The 21,568-nt window shown below is 35.2% G+C and overlaps 1 protein-coding gene across 1 annotated transcript; it reads right to left on the bottom strand.

Annotated features, from left to right (window-relative positions):
- Positions 1-499: 499 nt before the first annotated feature.
- On the bottom strand, positions 500-20,018 carry LOC127439786 (FYN-binding protein 1). Its single transcript, XM_051695999.1, has 14 exons — positions 19,499-20,018; positions 17,162-17,285; positions 16,579-16,646; positions 16,472-16,494; positions 15,914-15,954; positions 14,448-14,607; positions 12,318-12,477; positions 10,569-10,668; positions 10,195-10,224; positions 9,537-9,583; positions 9,331-9,394; positions 5,009-5,108; positions 4,755-4,917; positions 500-729 (listed from the first exon to the last, which is right to left on the bottom strand). The coding sequence occupies exons 1-14, from the start codon at positions 20,016-20,018 to the stop codon at positions 500-502; spliced, it is 1,830 nt and encodes a 609-aa protein (XP_051551959.1).
- Between the last annotated feature and the right edge of the window lie 1,550 nt (positions 20,019-21,568).

Below are 21,568 nucleotides of genomic sequence, written 5' to 3'. Positions count from 1 at the left end.
ATTGTAAAAATTTGTAATGATTATTGCTTAGGTTAACACTTCAGATATGCATTTGTATGCATTCAGTAATTTGTTGCATTTGTGATTATTGAATTCTAAACAATACCTACTGAAAATATATTCTTAATTTGCAATTTTGTTATTGGTATTTTTATCCATTACTGTCTATTTTCTGCCACAGTTTCACTGTCAATTTCCTGCATGCATATTGTCAATGTCAATTTCCTGAACACCAAAAGCCATGCACTTTTTAAACCCTATTTAGTACTAGGTTTTACAAGTAAAACATATTATTAGTAATATCAAACACATTGTTGGCCAACTGTTGCGCTGCACTCAAGCAAATGAACAATTGCTGCATTTGTGAATGTGACAGAAAGCATGAACATAACTTTAGTCTAACTAGTCACTACAACTCATGTAAATCTACATTGAATCTGGTGTTTTTATGAAACAGGGGCTATAATTTATTATCCTGTATACTGTATTTCCACTTACATCATCTCCAAAGATTCCGTGGGATGGTGCTCCAAAGAAGGTGCTTAAGGTTTGAAGCGTTTCCAGTCTGAACCGTTCCTTTTTTGCGACAAACTTTACAGACTGGGTAACCATCAACGCTGCTTTGGCGGCGGAAATAAAGGTTCAGGCTCGGACATGTCTGTACGATGCGCTCGTGCTGCACTTCTGATGTGCTGGTGATGCGCTGCACTCGCGACACCTGCATGTCACCTTGAAAATTGAGTGACAGTCGAATGACACATGAGTAAGGCGCAATTAAAAGATTTATTTTATCTCGCAACCTTTATATGATGCTGTAAATGTCGCAGATTCCGTCTTATTTAAAAAATAGAAAGTTCTGGAAAAAATCTGTCTTTATATTCATGCAATACCGTCAATGACAATATTTCAACGGTATGATAACCGTCCGTTTTAAAACCGAGGTTTATTGTGAAACCTTTAAACCGTTACATCCATACTGCACATGAATATTATATTATCAGTAGGTATTGTAAAATTAAAATAAATCACAAATGCAACAAATTACTGAATGCATACAAATGCATATTTGAAGTGTTAATCTGGGCAATAGTCATTACAAAACATTACAATTCAATTTCATATATCATAAAATAACAATAACAAAATATTTGTAGTTATAATAATCTGACTACTGTACATATTGCACACACACAAACATTTTTTTTATTAATGTTTTACCTGTTTGTGATTTTTCTTGCACGACTGTCATTATTGTACTTGATTAAATAATTTATTCAGGACCAGCTTGTGCTCAGTCTTTTATTGTCATGTGTGAAACAGAAGCAAGTGCTTCACAATATGCCCTTTATTTTTGCAGGGGGGGGGGGGGGGGGACCAAATGTAATAACTTAATAATTAACCATGGAAAAAACTCATGGTTTTCTGATACTCAAAATATCAGACCACTATTATGAGTATTGGGGGGACATGTCCCCCTCAAAGTCTATGGTGGTTACGGCCCTGGCTTATCATTTATTTTAGTTTTGAAAGTAATTTTTGTGCATCTCAGGAGAAACTAAATTTGACCTTATTTTTCAAAAAGAAATGGGAAATAACTGGAGCATCAGAAAGTTTGCTATAAACATAAAACAAAATCAAGTCTTGCTTGCCCTAGGTGAAGCCTGTTATAAATCATGTAACACTTCAAAAACATTCCCCTCATGATTCCTTTCTGAAAGGGCATGGTTGAATATGTTTAACTTTATGGATAGGCATTATTTTGGAATAAATGTTATTGTGTAAAGATAGTCTATAATGTACTTGGCAAGGTTCAGAAGGATTTAGCAATTGGAAAGTTGAAAGGTGATTATCACAAACATTTTGAGAAGTAAAGCCAGGAGAGCAGTGGAAGAGTGGCCGCCAGAACAACACAGAAGGACTTCAGGTTTTACTCCACATGTTGTAATCACATGTTTTTGGTAGGGATCATCTCTAGTTGATTAATCTGATCCAATTATTCAATTACCAAAACACTATTCCAAATCCCAGATTGATTTTCCGAGCTTGGTTATCTCCATCTGCACCGGTGCACACATACAGGAGATAGTGGCAGATGTTTCTCTGAGAGTTTCTGAGGTTGAAGTTTGTGTTTGATCCAATGAACTTAGAGTACATTGTTCAGTTGTTATCTTTTTATTTACATATTTCAACATAAACATGAATTCAATATGTTATCTAACATTTTAAAAAAGGATTTCCAAGGAAAATCAAGTTTGAGATAAAATATGTGTGGCATCATTTGTTGAAGTAACAGCTTAGATTACTAAATGCAAACATGAGTAACAACTGAGAATATTTAGCTGTTTAAAACAAAATTAGACATATTACGCCTAATAATCTTAACCCTCTGTTGCACACGTTTTTCTAAATATTGCTTTTTTTTTTTTGGCTGGTTTTTATTTTCAATAAAATAAAATTATTTGGTCATTATAAATCTCAGGCAATACCAATATATAGAATTAATTTTAGCAATTTGTTTTCTAAATATTCTTCTAAAAGGTTCATCTGCATATAAAATATTTGTGTCTTGTTAAAACGTACTATTCCCTAAAAAAAAAAAAAAAAAAAAGCTAATTTATATTACACTTAATGGTCTGACCAGTCTTCTTCCTTAATTTATATTTGTTCACATTTGAAACATAGTACTTATCATAATAATTCTTGCACATACTCACATATTATCAAGAATGCAAGTAAAATAAAAAAAAACTGGAAATTAAATGGATAATAGCATTTTATAATAAGGTAACATTCGTTAATATTAGCAAATGCATTAGCTATCAATGAACAATATATTTTTTACAGTAGGATATTTCTTAACCTTTGTTAATGTTAGTTTAAAAAACATACAGTTGTTCATTGTTAGTTCATAGTGAATTAACTAATCTTTAATCTACACTCAAAAAATATTTGAGCCTATTTTAAGATTTAGACATTTTAATTTCATAACAAAATTCCATCTAATTGAACTGCATAATCTTCAACAAAATTAAATAAATAAAACTTTATTCAAGTGTTTGAAATTAACATCAACCAAGATAAATAAATGCTGTAAAAGTATTGTTCATTGTTAGTTCTTGTTAACTAATGTTGTTAACTAATGTTAACAAAAGTAACCTTATTTTAAAGTGTTATGATTTTGTGCTTCCTCGGGACAAATAAGGGGTGGAAGGTTAAACTGCATGCTATGTAATGACAGTCAGTATTAAGTGTTTGAGGGTTAATTCATGCTACTGTATGTGTTTATCCTTGCCTAATTATTGTCGCCAATACAGTCTGTAACAAAGACAAAGTACATTAATATAAATTGTTGCAAAAATTAAGAATTAAATATAATTAAGGACATAAACAGCATACATATCCATCAACAACACATAGCCAAGTTAAACCTCAACTTGTCCAACATCATCATAAACTTAGAGAAGTGAGACATAAAAGACAATATTTAGGCAAATAAAATGAGACCAGTGTGCTTATAGAAAGGCTTGTAGCTGTTAATTCTGATCAAAGAAACATCTACTGTACATCTGTTCTCCAAAAAGACCATCCCAACAGTATCAATAGAATAGATAGACTCTACTTACTGCTCCATATTAGCAGTGGAAACATATCCAACTGAAATAGAGAAAGACTCTTTACTTAATAGCAGTTGTTTTCTGTTCTGCTTTGCTGTTGTGCGTGGCATTTTACACAGATAGGATACAAAATAGGGCCTGAAAATGTTTTGTTAACTTATTCAACAAAATTTGGGACATCTAAATTCAGTTTAAACCCCTACTTTGTATGATTTGAATTTCTAGAGAAAAAAAACACTGAATATGTATCAATTAAGTTATTATCTAGACAAAATGTAAAAATAAAAACTAACGTAAAAAAAAAATAAAATAAAAAAATAAGATGGAAAAAAAAAATGTTCAAGGTTGCAAGTAAAAGTGTTGCAAATTTTATATAGCTAGTTTAGGAACAAATGTTGATTTTGCAGTTATAGAAAAATGTATATTTCCAATTTACAAAAAAAAAAAAAAAAAAAACTTTAAATAACTTGGGTCTTGAAATAATTTTTCTTTAAATAACTTGACTAACAGGATTTAATATTTGAGCTTGATGTATGCAGTCGACACTATAGTTTGTGTAAAAATTGAGAAAATGGCACGAGATTATTTACCTATCTTCCTGCCTTGCTGTAGAAAAGGTCCAAATGATGTTACTTCTTGGGTGTCACAATTTAAATAATGTTACAATTTCTGTAATGGCGGAAACTAATGTAATAACAGAATTGCGTGCAAAGATGTGGGGCACAACGAATTATGTATTTGGTTATTAAAATCAGTTTATAATAAAATGTTTTTTCTACAGTTTATTGAATATTAATATTATGGCATTGTATGATTATGATGTTTTTTTTTTGTTTTTTTTTTTTTAAACTGTACATAAAAGAGAGTCGACACATCTGAGGTGGTACAGGTAAAAGCTCCGTTTTAAAAAGGAGTTGTGCAAGTTTGATGTTTCTAAATCTGGCTCCTTTTCATGCTAGGTTAGTTTTATGTTTGATAGTTTCTCAAAAAAAATTTCACTATGGAAACATGGTATTTTTGCCTGTAACACTTAAAAAAAAAAAAAGGAATTGGACACCTGAGTGTACCGTATTTGTGGAAAGTGCCACATAATAATGCATATGTACAGCATTAGGGCATAATATATTATTTATAACTCACATTTGCCTTCGCTGTTCCGGCCGATAAATTTGCCACCGACTGGACAAACTATTACATCTATGATCTCTCCGGGTTTGACCGGCAAATCTTTGTTACCAAACTTCTTTATGGACAGTGATGGTAGAACAGTACCTTGATACAGCACTCTGATTTCTCCATTATACTGCAAGAAAAGAGAATGAGGATTAGAATACACAGACATCTCACTGACCACTTTCAGTCACTCAAATTAACATGGATCTTAGTGGACTTACTTTAAACTTCTTCCTAAACTCTTTCTCCTCTTTTTCAAACTTTTTCTTTGCTTTTGGGTCCATCTCCTCTGTCTTGCTTGTTGAGCTGAACCTTCGAATACTGAGAAGAACAAGAGACAGGTATAAACAAGATTTTACATTTACTGAAGAAAATGTGTGTTGCTTGTCCATGCAAAACTCGCTGCCATAATGTTAAAGTTTGCTTGACAGTTTTTCAATTACTTTAAAAAGGGATGGTTCACCCAAAAATGAAAATTCTCTCATTTACTCACTCTCATGAAATCCCAGATGTGGATGACTTTCTTTCATCACCAAAACACATTTGAAGAAAAGTAGAAAAATATCTTAACTCAGTAGGTCCTTAAAATGTAAGTGGATGGTGATTTGACATTTGAAGCTTCAAAAATCACAGACAGTCATAATAAACGTCATCCATACGCATCCAGCGATTAAATTAATGTCTCCTAAAGTGATCCGATTGCTTTTGGTGCAAAAAAGATCACTATTTAAGTACTTTTTAACTATAATCTATCGCCTTCGGTAAGCTTCACAAGAAGGTGGAGATCATGCGGTCTCTCGTGTGATGTATTTGTGTTGCCATGTTACGGACGTAATCTCACGTTCTTCTCTCGGTTAAGACATCCAGGATAAGCACAAAAACGCACCATTGTGAGTAAAGAAAAAGATACAAATACAGATCTAAACCAAAACCAACAAAGCTTCTGTACAGCATACCTCCTTCTCACTTGTAAACAGCGCTGATCTTCCATGTGTGTCGCACGTGCATCAGTTCTTGCGTGTCACGTGCCAACACGCGCATACCGCTGCTGACCAGAAGCGATGATTTAGAGTTAAAAAAGTACTTGAACATTAATGCTTTTTCACACCAAAAGCGATCGTGTCACTTTAGAAGACATTAGAGTCTGGAGTCGTATGGATGACGTTTATGCTGACTATCTGTTCTTATTGGAGCTTCAAATGTCGGATCAAAATCCGCTCCACGCGCCACTATTCGAATATCAAAATCACTATTTGGTTAATTTACACGTGCAATAGAGGTCTTCAACCCGACCCGAACACGTTGAGTTCTGACAAACCGTTGGGTTTGGGTCAGTTTTTCAAGTATAGGGTGAGTTAGGGGCTGTTCAAACATGCTTTTCTGTTAACACGTGCTGGACAGGCATCTTTGACTGTTGCACTGAATCTCACTGTTTTCTCTTTCAGCGTCTCACGCAAGATCACCACATATTTAGACACCAAGTATTTTTTTTTTTTTAAACGTATCATGAAACACCTGTGTTGTTTCATTCATTGCGCTGTGCTACTTTATGTAACTGTAACACTATTAAACATGATTCCAGGTTGTTTTTGACCAAAGAAAGTTTCAGCACTTTATAAACAGTAAGTCAGTCTAATGTGCAAATGTACGTACAATAGTTAGACAAGTTAAATGCCATAAGGTTTTAAACCAATTAAAAATCAAAGCATCCCAAAGAGGCTATTTAAACGCAGCCCGCCCGGGCAGAGTGCATATAGCCTACTACATGCAATGACAATTTGATTATTTTTGTTTAATTCAAGATTTTATCATTTGAAGATCTATGTATTTTGCTATTTAGGCTCATAGCTCACTGTGCACTTTTGTTGCTGCTCTTTTAAATAGTGTTAGAAGAAAATCCATTGCAATAAACATTCTTTATTCCCAACGAAAAACCGATAAACCGTTCATGAAACCTCGTGGTTAACAGAATGTTAAAAACAGTAACTGTGCACATCCCTAGTTTTAAGGACCTAATGAGTTGAGATATTTTTCTATTTTTCTTCAAATGTTTTCTGGTGAAGAAAGAATGTCATACACACCTGGGATATCATGAGGTTGAGTAAATAATGAGAGAATTTTCATTTTTGGGTTAACTAAATCTTTACTACATTGCTCACTTTCCAGTATTTGCTGAGTGATTTGGGTGGTCGTTAGGGCTTTGCTAGGTGGTTGCTAGGTTGCTTTAGGTGGTTACTAGGACATATCTGGAAGTTTTGCCCCCCTTCATCACTCACCAGGCGAAATCATAAATTGTTGCTTAGCAAAATAATAGCACACCTTTCCTTAAGCCGATCAATGATTTGAGGTATCATTCATGTTCATAGCATAACTAACAACATTAATTTCTGTCTTTCTCACACAAAGCTATTATGTGGCTTCAGAAAACTTGGAATATAGCGCACAAGTCATATGGACCACTTTTATGATTCTTTTTCATCCTTTTTTGAAGTGTGAATGCTTCAGTCCACATGCATTGTAATTGCATGGAAAAGTAAGACCAACACAGAATTTCTCCTTTTTCATGTTTCACTTAACATATACAGTATATATATATATATATATATATATATATATATATATATATATATATATATATATATATATACAGTTGTGCTCAAATGTTTGCACACCCTGGCAGAAATTGTGAAATTTTGGCATTGATTTTGAAAATATGACTGATCATGCAAAAAAAACTGTCTTTTATTTAAGGGTAGTGATCATATGAAGCCATTTATCATCACATAGTTGTTTGGCTCTTTTTTAAATCATAATGATAACAGAAATCATCCAAATGGCCCTGATCAAAAGTTTACATACCCTTGAATGTTTGGCCTTGTTACAGACACACAAGGTGACACACACAGGTTTAAATGGCAATTAAAGTTTAATTTCCCACACCTGTGGCTTTTTAAATTGCAATTAGAGTCTGTGTATAAATAGTCAATGAGTTTGTTAGCTCTCATGTGGATGCACTGAGCAAGCTAGATACTGAGCCATGGGGAGCAGAAAAGAACTGTCAAAAGACCTGCGTAACAAGGTAATGGAACTTTATAAAGATGGAAAAGGATATAAAAAGATATCCAAAGCCTTGAAAATGCCAGTCAGTACTGTTCAATCCCTTATTAAGAAGTGGAAAATTCTGGGATCTCTTGATACCAAGCCAAGGTCAGGTAGACCAAGAAAGATTTCAGCCACAACTGCCAGAAGAATTGTTCGGGATACAAAGAAAAACCCACAGGTAACCTCAGGAGAAATACAGGCTGCTCTGGAAAAAGACAGTGTGATTGTTTTAAGGAGCATAATACAACGATACTTGAACAAAAATGAGCTGCATGGTCGAGTTGCCAGAAAAAAGCCTTTACTGCACCAATGCCACAAAAAAGCCCGGTTACAATATGCCCGACAACACCTTGACATGACTCACGCTTCTGGCACACTGTAATTTGGAGTGACGAGACCAAAATAGAGCTTTATTGTCACAACCATAAGAGTTACGTTTGGAGAGGGGTCAACAAGGCCTATAGTGAAAAGAATACCATCCCCACTGTGAAGCATGGTGGTGGCTCACTGATGTTTTGGGGGTTGTGAGCTCTAAAGGCATGGGGAATCTTGTGAAAATTGATGGCAAGATGAATGCAGCATGTTATCAGAAAATACTGGCAGACAATTTGCATTCTTCTGCACGAAAGCTGCACATGGGACGCTCTTGGACTTTCCAGCATGACAATGACCCTAAGCACAAGGCCAAGTTGACCCTCCAGTGGTTACAGCAGAAAAAGGTGAAGGTTCTGGAGTGGCCATCACAGTCTCCTGACCTTAATATCATCGAGCCACTCTGGGGAGATCTCAAACGAGATCTCAAAAGACTTTGCATGACCTGGAGGCATTTTGCCAAGACGAATGGGCAGCTATACCACCTGCAAGAATTTGGGGCCTCATAGACAACTATTACAAAAGACTGCACGCTATCATTGATGCTAAAGGGGGCAATACACAGTATTAAGAACTAAGGGTATGCAGACTTTTGAACAGGGGTCATTTAATTTTTTTCATTGTTACCATGTTTTGTTTTATGATTGTGCCATTCTGTTATAACCTACAGCTGAATATGAATCCCATAAGAAATAAAAGAAATGTGTTTTGCCTGATCACTCATGTTTTCTTTAAAAATGGTACATATATTACCAATTCTCCAAGGGTATGCAAACTTTTGAGCACAACTGTATATATATATATCTATACAACAAAATTAGGCATTTCAATTTCACAAAACATTTCCATCAAAATGAACTGAGTAATCTTTAACAAAATTAAAATTAATAAAACTTAAGTTGTATTAATTTAATTTGTTAAAGATTAACCATTCAAACTGATGGAAATTTGTTATGAAACTGAACTGCGTAAATCTTAAAAATAGGTTTAATAAAAATAAAATAAAAATAATTAAAAAAATTTTTTTAGCATCCATGTCTTTATTCACTGTTCTTGTTTTGTAACTGACCAGTTGGGAGATGGAGGTGGAGGAAAGTTTGTTGAAATATCGTCATATGTTTCCTCAGTGGCTCCTATTGGACCAAAAACATGGTTAAAAATGATTATTATTATTTTTTGACATGCCTTTATGCATCACCCCACTCTTCAAATTATTTGCCCCTTCTTATGCAAAATCGGTATCTTAATATTACAAAGTTGCAGTAGTTTACTCACCTCCACCATTAGATTCAAGCTGATCTGCAGGAGGTGGAGGGGGGAAGCTGCAATATGACAGTAATGTTACAGTAGACAACAGTAAATTAACTATATTTTAACTATATTCTCTGCACACAGGTTAAAGGGGTGGTTCACCCAAAAATGAAAATTCTGTCATCCTTTACTCACCCTGATGATTTTTCAAACCTATATGATTTTTTTTTTTTTTTTCTCTGTGGAACCCAAAAAGAGATATTTAAGGCAATATTTAAGTTTTAGCCCCCTTTCATTTTCATTGCATATTTTTTTCATACAATCAAAATGAATGGAGACTGGGGCTGTTGTTGTGCCTTACATTTTGGATCAAAAGTTAAGTCATACTGGTTTGGAACAACATGAGGGTGAGTAAATGATTACACTAATTTTATTTTGGGTGAACTATCCCTTTAAATGTGGAATAAGTAATTTCTGTTTAAGTTTCTCTGATTTTATTAGACACTGATATGACTGAGGACTTTAAACATGTAAGTGTACATCATTATAAACCTCATCAAAAGTACTATTAATTTCTTTAGGTCTAATTTTCTTTATGTATATAACTTTTTAATGTAGAAAAATTACTAAGTGCACCTTTAAATAATCTACTGAAATTTCATATTTACGATAATATTTTCACCTGAAATCAGTTGGTGAATCTTCTGGTAGACTGGAAAGAAAGAGATGTTTTTCAGTGAAAATATCAAAGAATTGTTTAAAAATTAAAGGAATAATGAAAATAAAAAAATCCATATGATGTTCTTTCTTCCATAGAACACAAACACAAAAAAAGAAAAAAGTCTCTCACTCACCATTCACTTTCATTGTATGGATAAAATGCAATGAAAGTCAGTAGCAACAGAGACTATCATTCTGCCTAATATCTCTAGCTCCTATTATGCAAGAAAGAAAGTCATATGGGTTTAAAACAACATGAGGGTGAGAATATTCATTTCATTTGGGGGTAAACTATCCCTTTAACAATCCAAATAAGTGTCCTAATAATTCTTTTACTTGATGTCTTCATCATCCACCCCAGCATCATCATACACGTCTTGTGTGTATATCATGTCACCACTCTCAACAGCAACTGTGTCAGGCTTCACAAAACCATCTATATGAAACACACAACAGACACACCAAACAATTAAAATAGCACCTGACCACGGCTAGAAACAGGAAGCTTCAGTCTGAAATAAAAAGAGACATAAAAGCTATGCTGCTGTATATCAGTGGATTGCACCCTGCCACAAAAGACAAAACTGACTATAGATGCAACTCAAAATATAATACATTCTATTTTACATAGTGAACATGAGGCTTATTTTTAAGACCGTATTTGCATTTCGAAACTATTCACATAACTATTTCTCCAATTCTCATGAACATAATGCAAACACAATATTAATACCTCATAAAGTTGGAGTGATAATTTCTTTCGGTGTTCAGTTTCTTTAATAAACAACTATATTGTTAGGGTTATTTATTTATTTAGCATTCCAACCAACCTAACACAGCAACTCTGGCTCAACCAATGGCGTACATTTGGGGCGGAACTATACGTTAGGCAAACCAACGCAGGATGGGGGGAGTGTTCAGGAAACCTGTTTGGAAACAATATTATTGGAATTCCATTTGGTCACGCTAGTGGCTCATCTAACAACTAACGAATTTCCTAATCGATTATTTGGATATTTGCGCTGAGCACTGAGAAGCTCTGACAGTGACGCCACTTTACAGCCCAGTGTTGAATGCTTAAAGTGAAGTGGAAAAAACAAGATCCAAGTTGTCCTGCACAAGAGAGCACTTTATAAACACTTAAAAGATGATCAAAAGCATACAGTTTAAAGTGGAGCGGTTGCTGCATCAGGTGCGTTGATAGATTGATTGTGCTGTTTGATGCACTTAAGAGTTGTTTTTCCTCCTGTGCATAACTTACATTTTACTGCTATTTTCTATGTTTTATAATGTATACATGTTACAAATTCAAAATCAGGAGTGCATTTCCATCTCGTGAAACTATTTCTTTACCACAAATGAGTCACCGTTAAACCAGCAGCAAGCGAGCGCACATCCACGTCATTTAAACCGATCACAATGGAGAAAGGGAGCGCAATCATTTAAAACTTGTGCTTTGGGGGCCTGGGTAGCTCAGCGAGTATTGACACTGACTAACACCCCTGGAGTTGCAAGTTCAAATCCAGGGTGTGCTGAGTGACTCCAGCTAGGTCTCCTAAGCAACCAAATTGGCCAAATTTGCTAGGGAGGGTAGTCACATGGGGTAACCTCCTCGTGGTTGCGATTAGTGGTTCTCGCTCTCAATGGGGCGTGTGGTAAGTTGTGCGTGGATCGTGGAGAGTAGCATGAGCCTCCACATGCTGTGAGTCTCCTCGGTGTCATGCACAACGAGCCACGTGATAAGATGCGTGGATTGACTGTCTCAGAAGCGGAGGCAACTGAGGCTTGTCCTCCACCACCCGGACTGAGGTGAGTAACCGTGCCACCACGAGGACCTTCTAAGCTTTTTTTGGAGAAAAGCTAATTTTTCATGATTCAGGCTTTGTTCAAAGTTCTGTGATAGTATAGAATTGTGAATTCAGTACCTTAAATCGAACCAAATCCTTACACCCTTCATCATTTCTGTTTTTTAAAAATCACATTTTAATAAATACAGGAAATAAAATGTAATTTTGTTATACGATTAATCAATTATCAAAATAATCATTAATTGCAGCCCTAATTTGTTGTACTTGAGGAACTCACAGTGGCCTTCACTGTTTCGAGCGAGCCAGTTGTCTTTTGGGTATCCTATTTTGCACACGATTTCGATAGTCTCTCCGTGCTTCAGTGGAAGCTTGTTCTTCCCACCCTTGACTTCCACTTGGGCCTTCACTGTTTCAACCACAGCAATCGGACCCTTGATCTATCCAAACAGAAATGACAAAGTGATGGTGAAGATGTGCAAATGTTAGTCAGTCAAACAGTTTTAAAAAAAAAAGCTATACCCTTTCTATAAGCATGCATCGAAATTGCAATTAAAAAAGGTCTAAGAGTAAATCTCACGATGTCCAGGTCACATTTCACTCCAAATGAAGCCACTTTGTTGGATCATTAAGATCTTTTTCACTGTGACATTATTTTCATTACAATTAATGCATACAGATGTTTTACTTGTATTTCCAGAGGAGGGTTTTTTATTCCCAAATTGTCATTTTCATGAGATTCTCATTTGTGTTATAAAATAAAAAGCTGTAATACAATAACATTTTTACTTATTTAATAAGCAAAAATTATGGGCAAAAAAAGAGAGGAAAAAAAATTATATATATATTAGTATTATGCATTAATACTTTGGAATTTAAATAATACATTATATCATTATATTTTAACATTACAGTAATAAGAATGAGATTTTTTTTCCTATTACAGTAATGAGACTTTGGGGGCAATGCTAGACAATCCTAATGGTCCTAGAATAGGCTTCATTTTCTTTATGCAAAATATACACTGGCAGCCAAAAGTTTGGAATAATGTACAGATTTTGCTCTTATGGAAAGAAATTGGTACTTTGATTCAACAAAGTGGCATTCAACTGATCACAATGTATAGCAGGACATTAATAATGTGATAAATTACTATTAAAATTTGAAAAAAAATGTTCAGAACTTCTTAAACTACTTCAAAGAGTTCTCATCAAAAAATCCTCCACCTGCAGCAATGACAGCTATGCAGATCTTTGGCATTCTAGCTGTCAGTTTGTCCAGATACTCAGGTGACATTTCACCCCACACTTCCTGTAGCACTTGCCATAGATGTGACTGTCTTGTCGGGCACTTCTCACACACCTTACAGTCTAGCTGATCCCACAAAAGCTCAATGGGATTAAGATCCATAACACTCTTTTCCAATTATCTGTTGTCCAATGTCTGTGTTTCTTTGCCCACTCTAACCTTTTCTTTTTGTTTTTCTGTTTCAAAAGTGGCTTTTTCTTTGCGATTCTTCTCATAAGGCCTGCACCCCTGAGTCTTCTCTTTACTGTTGTACATGAAACTGGTGTTGAGCGGGTAGAATTCAATGAAGCTGTCAGCTGAGGACATGTGAGGCGTCTATTTCTCAAACTAGAGACTCTGATGTACTTATCCTCTTGTTTAGTTGTACAACTGGCCTTCCACATCTCTTTCTGTCCTTGTTAGAGCCAGTTGTCCTTTGTCTTTGAAGACTGTAGTGTACACCTTTGTATGAAATCTTCAGTTTTTTGGCAATTTCAAGCATTGTATATCCTTCATTCCTCAAAACAATGATTGACTGATGAGTTTCTTGAGAAAGCTGTTTCTTTTTTGCCATTTTTGACCTAATATTGACCTTAAGACATGCCAGTCTATTGCATACTGTGGCAACTCAAAAACAAACACAAAGACAACGTTAAGCTTCATTTAATGAACCAAATAGCTTTCAACTGTGTTTGATATAATGGCAAGTGATTTTCTAGTACCAAATGAGCAATTTAGCATGATTACTCAAGGATAAGGTGTTGGAGTGATGGCTGCTGTCTAGATTTGATCAAAAATGACTGTTTTCAAACAGTGATGGTGCTGTTTTTCACATCAGTAATGTCCTGACTATACTTTGTGATCAGTTGAATGCCACTTTGGTGAATTAAAGTACCAATTTCCTTCTGAAACAGCAAAATCTGTTTATTATTCCAAACTTTTGGCCCCCAGTGTATATTTTTTTGTTTATTTGTGTTTTATTTGGGGGTAAAATATAATCTAGACATGTTCTTAACATGTTTTGTGAAATATGTGAAACTCTTCATAATGTCACAAAAACATAATGAAAATATAACCCTGCTACTACAACTGAATGATAAAGTATTGAGCTTTAGATATTCACTTTGAACTTTTTTCTGGCTTCCTGCTCTCTTTTCTCTCTTTCCTTTTTCAGTTTCTTCTCCAGCTCTAAGCGTTTCTTCTCTTCTTTTTCAAGCTTTTTCTTCTCTTCCTTGGATTCCTGTTGTTTTGTTTCCTCCATGGGTTCTTTCTTGTTTTCTGGCCTGTGTGGGTCAAAGAGTGTTTTTCCATTAGTACAGTAAAATAAAATAAAAAAATTTGTTTATTTATTTTTTCCCCAATCAGAATTAATTTGGTAACCAGACGATTTACAGCATTTCTGGGACTGAGAATGGAAGCCATAAACAATCAGTGAGCAGCACTGTGTGTTTGCCAGGGTGTTGCTATGCAGTTGCTAAGGTGTTCTGAGTGACTTTCAGCACATTGCTGTGTGGTTGCTGGATGGTTACTAGGGTGTTTTGGGTGGTTGCTACTGGCCCAAGTCAAAAGAGCCTTGCCTCAAGTCTCTGTGATATTCTGGGCCCGCATTCACAAAAAATCTTAAGGATAAAAGTAGCTCCTAATGTGGAAATTTAGGAGCAACTCTTAAAAATGAGGGGCATGTCACTCCTAATTTTAGGACTCGTAAAATTTCATCTGAGAGTAATTCATGAAGCATTTTAGCGCTAAAAGTAGCTCATAAACCCACGACAGCTTAGAAGTCATCCTGAGGACTTCTAAATCCCTAAGAGTGTCTCACAAATGATCCGAAGCATGCCTGCTGTTGTCAATCCACATTAAAAACAATGTTTTAGAATATTATTCTGACATCAGCCTTAGATATCACCTGAATCACAATTAAGTCAATGTATTTTAATAATATAACATTATAATATTGCATTATAATATTGATATTAACCTTTAAAAAAGATCAATGTTTTCATGATTACAAAGTTAATTATTAGTTATGCAGTTTACTCTCCCATGAACCGAAACAATACTGCTATACTGTAGAGACCACTGTAGAGACCGCCCAAAGTGATTGGTAGACAGGGATGCGCTATTTATCAGCAAATCCCTCATAGACAGATAGCGGATATACATAACTCTGTGTAATTGGGTTGTTTCGGTTCGTGGGAGAGTAAACTAAACGCCAAAAACAAAAGAACTCTTAGGAGAGAAGAGTGATTAGAGGGGCTGTTTGAAAGTGGAGATTTATAGTTTTAAAAGACTTAAATACTGATCTGTTTCTCACCCACACCTATCATATATCTTCAGAAAACATGGATTTAACCACTGAAATCATGTGGATTAATTTTATACTGCTTTAATGTGCTTTTTGAGTTTCAAAGTTTTTGGACCCTGTTTAATTGCATTGTATGGACCTACAGAGCTGAGATATTCTCCTAAAAAGCTTCATTAGTGTTCTGTTGAAGAAAGAAAGTCATACACATCTGGGATTGCATGAGGGTGAGTAAATGATGAGGGAATTTCCATTTTTGGGTGAACTATTTCTTTAAGAGCTCTCACCAGCTTTCATCTAGATCCATGTATGTCTCCTCATCCGACTCCTACAACACCCAAGAAACAATAAATAAAGCAAAATCTGATTATTAAAAACCTCCTTTAGTCTGTTAATCATTAAAGTTTTCAGCAGTTCATTATAATTAATCTGATTGTTGTTAAGGAGACAGTTCACCCAAAATGGAAAATTCTGTCATCATTTACTCACCCTCATGTTGTTCCAAACCAGTGTAGGACTTTCTGACTTTGACTCTCTGTAGAACACAAAAAGTGATGTTAGGCAGCTTGTTATTCTCAGTCACCATTCTCTTTAATTGTATTTTTTCCCCCCATTAAATGAAAATGAATGGTGACGGAGTTTAACATTCTGCCTAACATTGCCTTTTTTGTTCCATGAAGAAAATAAATTAAAATGGTTTGGAAAGTGAGGGTGAGTTATTGGTGACAGAATTGTCATTTTTTCTTTTTTAGGGTGTTACACAGCAGCGATTTGCTGGCTTATTTTTTTACAGTTCTGAATATTCTCAGCTATACCAGCAAACATATTGAACATTTCATCTTTACCTCAGGATCAATGCTGCTTATACCTAAAAAAGAAGAGACCTCGTTAAAACAAGAATTTTTTTCTGAGCCATTTTTACAATGACTAATGTATGAAGATGTGTGAAGACCTAGTGAAGATTGTGTTGTATCTGTGAACTCCACATCATCATAATGATCCTCCATGAGTACTGGATCCCTGTTCACAACAGATGAAATACAATCACCCAAAATGCAACAAGTGCTATGAATGTTTTTATTTTACAATAATTTGACCTCACTTGGAAAGACTGTAAATACAAGTTAACTTATAAATTGCAGCCTTTGTTTTAAGTATAATAAATGAATTATACTATTGCCTTCCCATACAAAAAAGTACTGAGGTGGGAATAATATAATACTTACAGTATAATCATATACAGTATATTGTGACATTATCTTCAGGAAACGTAAGCGCATTTTAATACCAAACTCTCATTCCCGTACTGCATCCGGACATTTTGCTTTAACTATTCCCATGATGAATCTCATTACCATAACACATACATTTTGTAATGCATTACAGCAAACAAATGTGCTGTTGTACAATATTTTGATTAAAGTCATTGAAAATAAAAGTTTAGTAAGTGTTGTGATGTTGTGCATAACAATAATAACTTAAATGTTGTTGCTGATGCATTTGTTTAAAGCTTCTGTCATGAAATGACCACTCACATGGGAAGGGGTGCAGGTGGAAATGTAAAGTCTGCTGGTGGGGGCGGAGTCACATATGTGATTGACGGGTGTTCAGGTGGTGGTGAGAGTGGGAAAAATTGCTCCGAGTTGCAGGTGTTAGATACTGCTGAACCAGTACATGGAAGCAGAACATGAAACAAAACAAAACACATGTCAGTTCGACATACAACAGTGCAAGAGTTTGGATCTGTAACCACACAATCACTTACTGCTAAACTGAGCCACCCCTGTTCAAAGAAAATGTTCATTTCAGTCACAGTTTGAGGAACTGTAAGGGTTTTGAATGTTTAGACGTTAAAGGTGTAATCTTTAAAAATATACCAGCAATCAAATGTATTTGGACACTAAATCCACACTTAAAATTTAATGTCATTGCAATATAGCGTTAGATGACAAAAATATCAAACAATGAGAGCTGTCACTAAAAATTCATAATGGTCCTAAAAATAGGCTTAGTTTTCTTTTGTCAAATCTAATTTCTTCTTCTTTTTTCTCCTTTTGATTTTAGAGTAAAATACGACCCATAACATATCTTGAAAGGTCTTGTGATTCTCCAAATAATTTGTTGTATCTATTTTGTACAGTATTGTTGAATATTTTAAAGGAATAATTCACCCAAATATGATACATTTCTCATCATTTTCTCTCAAAATCGGATGACTTTCTCTTGCGGAACACAAAGATATTTTGAAGGATAAATGAGGTGTTTTTGTCCATACAATGCAAGTCAATGGGGTCCAAAACTTTCAAGCTCCAAAAAGGACATGAAGGCATCATAAAGGTAATCTGTATGGCTAGTGATTCGATCGGTTTGGGTGAGAACAGATGAAAATGTAACTCCCTTTTCACTATTTTTTACTTTATGCTGCCTTCATGACCTTTTTGAAGCTTGAAAGTTTTGGACAATGTAGCTTAAAAATATCATCGTTTGTGTTCTGCAGGAGAAACATAGTCATACGAGTTTGAGATGGCATAAGGGTGAGTAAATGATGAGAGAATTAGCATTTCTGGTGAACTATTCCTTTAAAACATAACAAACGTCTTGTGAAATATTTAGCTTGAAAAGTGTGCTTGTGCCATCTTTGTTTAAAATAAATGCCACTTGGTTTGATATTTTGTTATTTAATTATTAAGTGTGACTTAAGTCCAAATACTTGTTAGGGATGGGAATCATAAGGATTTCAAATATATATAAAATAAAACTTCTATTAAAATATGTTTCATTATTACTTTATAATGAAATATAATTAGATATCATATATAGATATACTGTATATCAGGCTGTCAGGATGCAGTAACAGTTGTTGGTTCATTTTAAGCTGGACATGATAGTAATCAATTCAATGATAAGAATCGGTTCTTAAAGGGTTAGTTCGCTCAGTAATGAAAATTCAGTCATTGTTTACTCAGCCCTGTTTTATTATAACCCCATATGACTTTTTCTTAAAGAGACAGTTCACCCAAAAATTAAAATGTTTAGTAAATTCTGTTCTCTGGTTTGTGTGCAGCTGTGTTGTGTTCTGTTGTCACTATCGCTGTGGCGATAAACAGAGTGAGTTTTCTCTTAAACGCCCCTTCTCGTTAGAGGGAACAGCGTACTGTTGCTCTCGTGCAGTCTCATGAACGTGCAGAGGAGAGCAACGGTCGGTCAACACTTTCACTAAATAATACATTAGATTTCGGTTTGTTTCTCACCAAACCTTATCGTATGCTTTCAGAACAATCATGAGTCTCATGTGATAATTTATTAGACTTCTAAATTATACTTTTGCGTGCTTTTGCATCTTGAAGAGGTAGTCATAACCTGCCATTGTATGACATCACTGAGCACAACTTTTTCCCCACAATTTCTTCCTTTGTGTTAAGAAAAAGAAAGAAAGTCATATGGGCTTATTGCAACACAGGGGTGAGTAAATAATGACTGAATTTTCATTTTTGGGTGAACTATCCCTTTAAGAGTCATTAGTTCGGGAATCGGCCAACACTAGTCGCAATGTAGATTCAGTAGAGGGGCAGTGCTGCCGCTGAACAATGCAGCAAGAAACACTGTTAGAGTATTTTAGTCTGGTGTCCCATCCGCACTGACGGAAAAATGCATGTTCAAGAACCGCTAACAGAACCAAAAGTCATGAAAATCGAGCGGTTCCGGTATAAAATAAAAATACAAAATGGAACCAGTTTCTCGGTTCCAAACTGTACTTTTGAGGGGATGCACACACATATTATTCAAAACATTCGATGGTAATTAACTTGTACATAATGAATAGGAATAAAAAACACATATATCTTCACGAATGATAATCTATATTGACCTACCGTTTCCTCTGAACATGGCAAGGTTAACATATGGGGGTCGCTGTGGTTTAGCAGGACTCATTCCTAAAGCAAACACACTGGGGAGAGGATTCATCTTTGGCACAAACAAAGCACAGTTGTGCTGTTCAGACAGTGGTGAAGCAGTGATATCTTTTGGTAAACTGGGTTTCTGCATTACAGGAAGTTTTGGAGGACTCAGGGGTCTGGTTCTATCTGAGCCCATGTCAATGCTACTAAAGTCTCTTTTTCCTTCTGAACGGACGTTCAAAGGTCCTGTGAAGCCAGTACGGGCTTGTGTATCTGTGCTGTTGTCTTGCAGTCCTTTATAACCCACCGGCTGCAGGGCTGTACCGCTTTGGGCAATATGACTGGGCAGTGTCACTCCTGAAGCAACAACTCTCGAGTTGGTCCTCCACTGAGGCTTGTCAGAAAAGGGAGGTTTGTATCTAGTCTCCATAGAGTTCACGGTGAAGTTAGGTTTGACCATAAGTGGTTTAGGGAGAGGTGTGTCTCTCTGCATGTCCAAAGGTTTGAGTTTCCCTGGCTTGGGTATCAACACTGGATTCTGGTTATCACTTGGTGTGCTGTTAAATTTATTATTCAGACTAGGGTGGAAAAGCTTATTTTGACCATCCAATGAGTTTAAGTGAGCATCAGGGCTTTTATATTACTCTGAGTGCCCTAAAAAGAAGTCAAATTAAAAACATAATGAATTAAAAATATTTTTAAAAAGGCAGGTCTTTTGCTTTTTCACTTTGCTTAAAAAGTGAAAGTTTTTATTATTAAGGCAGTAATCACTATTACTATCCTAAGGCTTGGGGATTTTTTGCTTACGCAGTGTTGCAGAAAGCATCACAAAGGGGCGAATTTAGAGTTTGCAAGAAGGTGTGTACAGTAAACATGATGTCCTGGTCCGTTGTGTTGTCCGAAAAAAAATTTGCATGCACAAAGCCTAGTGTGACTTCCCCATTACACACACACACACACACACACACACACACACACACACACACAAAATTATAATTCTGAATCCTCCCTTGTTCATATTACTAAAAAAAAACATTAAAGGAATAGTTCACCCAAAAATGAAAATTCTCTTATCATTTACTCACCCTCATGCCATCCCAGATGTGTATGACTTTCTTTCTTCAGCAGAAACAAAGATTTTTAGAAAAATATCTCAACTCTGTATGTCCATATAATGCAAGTGAATGGTGATCAGACCTTTATAGCTCCAAAAATCACATAAAGGAAATATAAAAGTAATCCACATGACTCCAGTGGTTAAATCCATATCTTCAGAAGAAATATAATAGGTGTGGGTGAGAAACAGATCAAAATTGAAGTCCTTTTTTACTCTAAATCTCCACTTTCAGATGTGAAAGTGAAACTAAAAAGGCACCACATGTGACTTTCAGATGTAAAAGTGAAAGTGGAGATTTAGAGTAAAAAAGGACTTAAATATTGTTCTATTTCTCACCCACACCTGTTATATCACTTCTGACGACACTGATTAAACCACTGGAGTCATACGGATTACTTTTGTTTCCTTTATGTGATTTTTGGACCTACAAAAGATATGATCGCCATTCACTTGCATTGTATGGACCTACAGAGCTGAGATATTTTTCAAAAAACCTTCATTTGTGTTCTGCAGAAGAAAGAAAGTCATACACATCTGGGATGGCATGACGGTGAGTAAATAATAAGAGAATTTTCATTTTTGGGTGAACTATCCCTTTAATATTGTGAAGAGCTGACATGAAGAGTTTTTGTTATGCAGGAGTTTTGGGGGTTACCATTATAGTGAAGAGTGCAGCTTGAGCTTACAATGAGGACTTCCATGTGGCACATGATATTAATGGCTTGCTTCATTAAGAAATTGCTGTGCTAATCATAGAATAGCTACTAAACTACACTCTGTAGTGCTTCTCACTAGCATGTATTTAGCATGCTAACATTCAGTCACTAGACAGCATGTAAATTAATAAAAGATTTGAGTTACTTTGACGTGTCTAATTTTGTTAGGTTTACAAGTGTATGTTTTGAGATTACATAGTAATTTTAAGA

Source organism: Myxocyprinus asiaticus, chromosome 4 (assembly GCF_019703515.2).
Source record: "Myxocyprinus asiaticus isolate MX2 ecotype Aquarium Trade chromosome 4, UBuf_Myxa_2, whole genome shotgun sequence".
Taxonomy (NCBI): domain Eukaryota; kingdom Metazoa; phylum Chordata; class Actinopteri; order Cypriniformes; family Catostomidae; genus Myxocyprinus; species Myxocyprinus asiaticus.
Note: the sequence above shows the minus strand (reverse complement) of the source record. Positions and strands in the feature narration are given on the sequence as shown.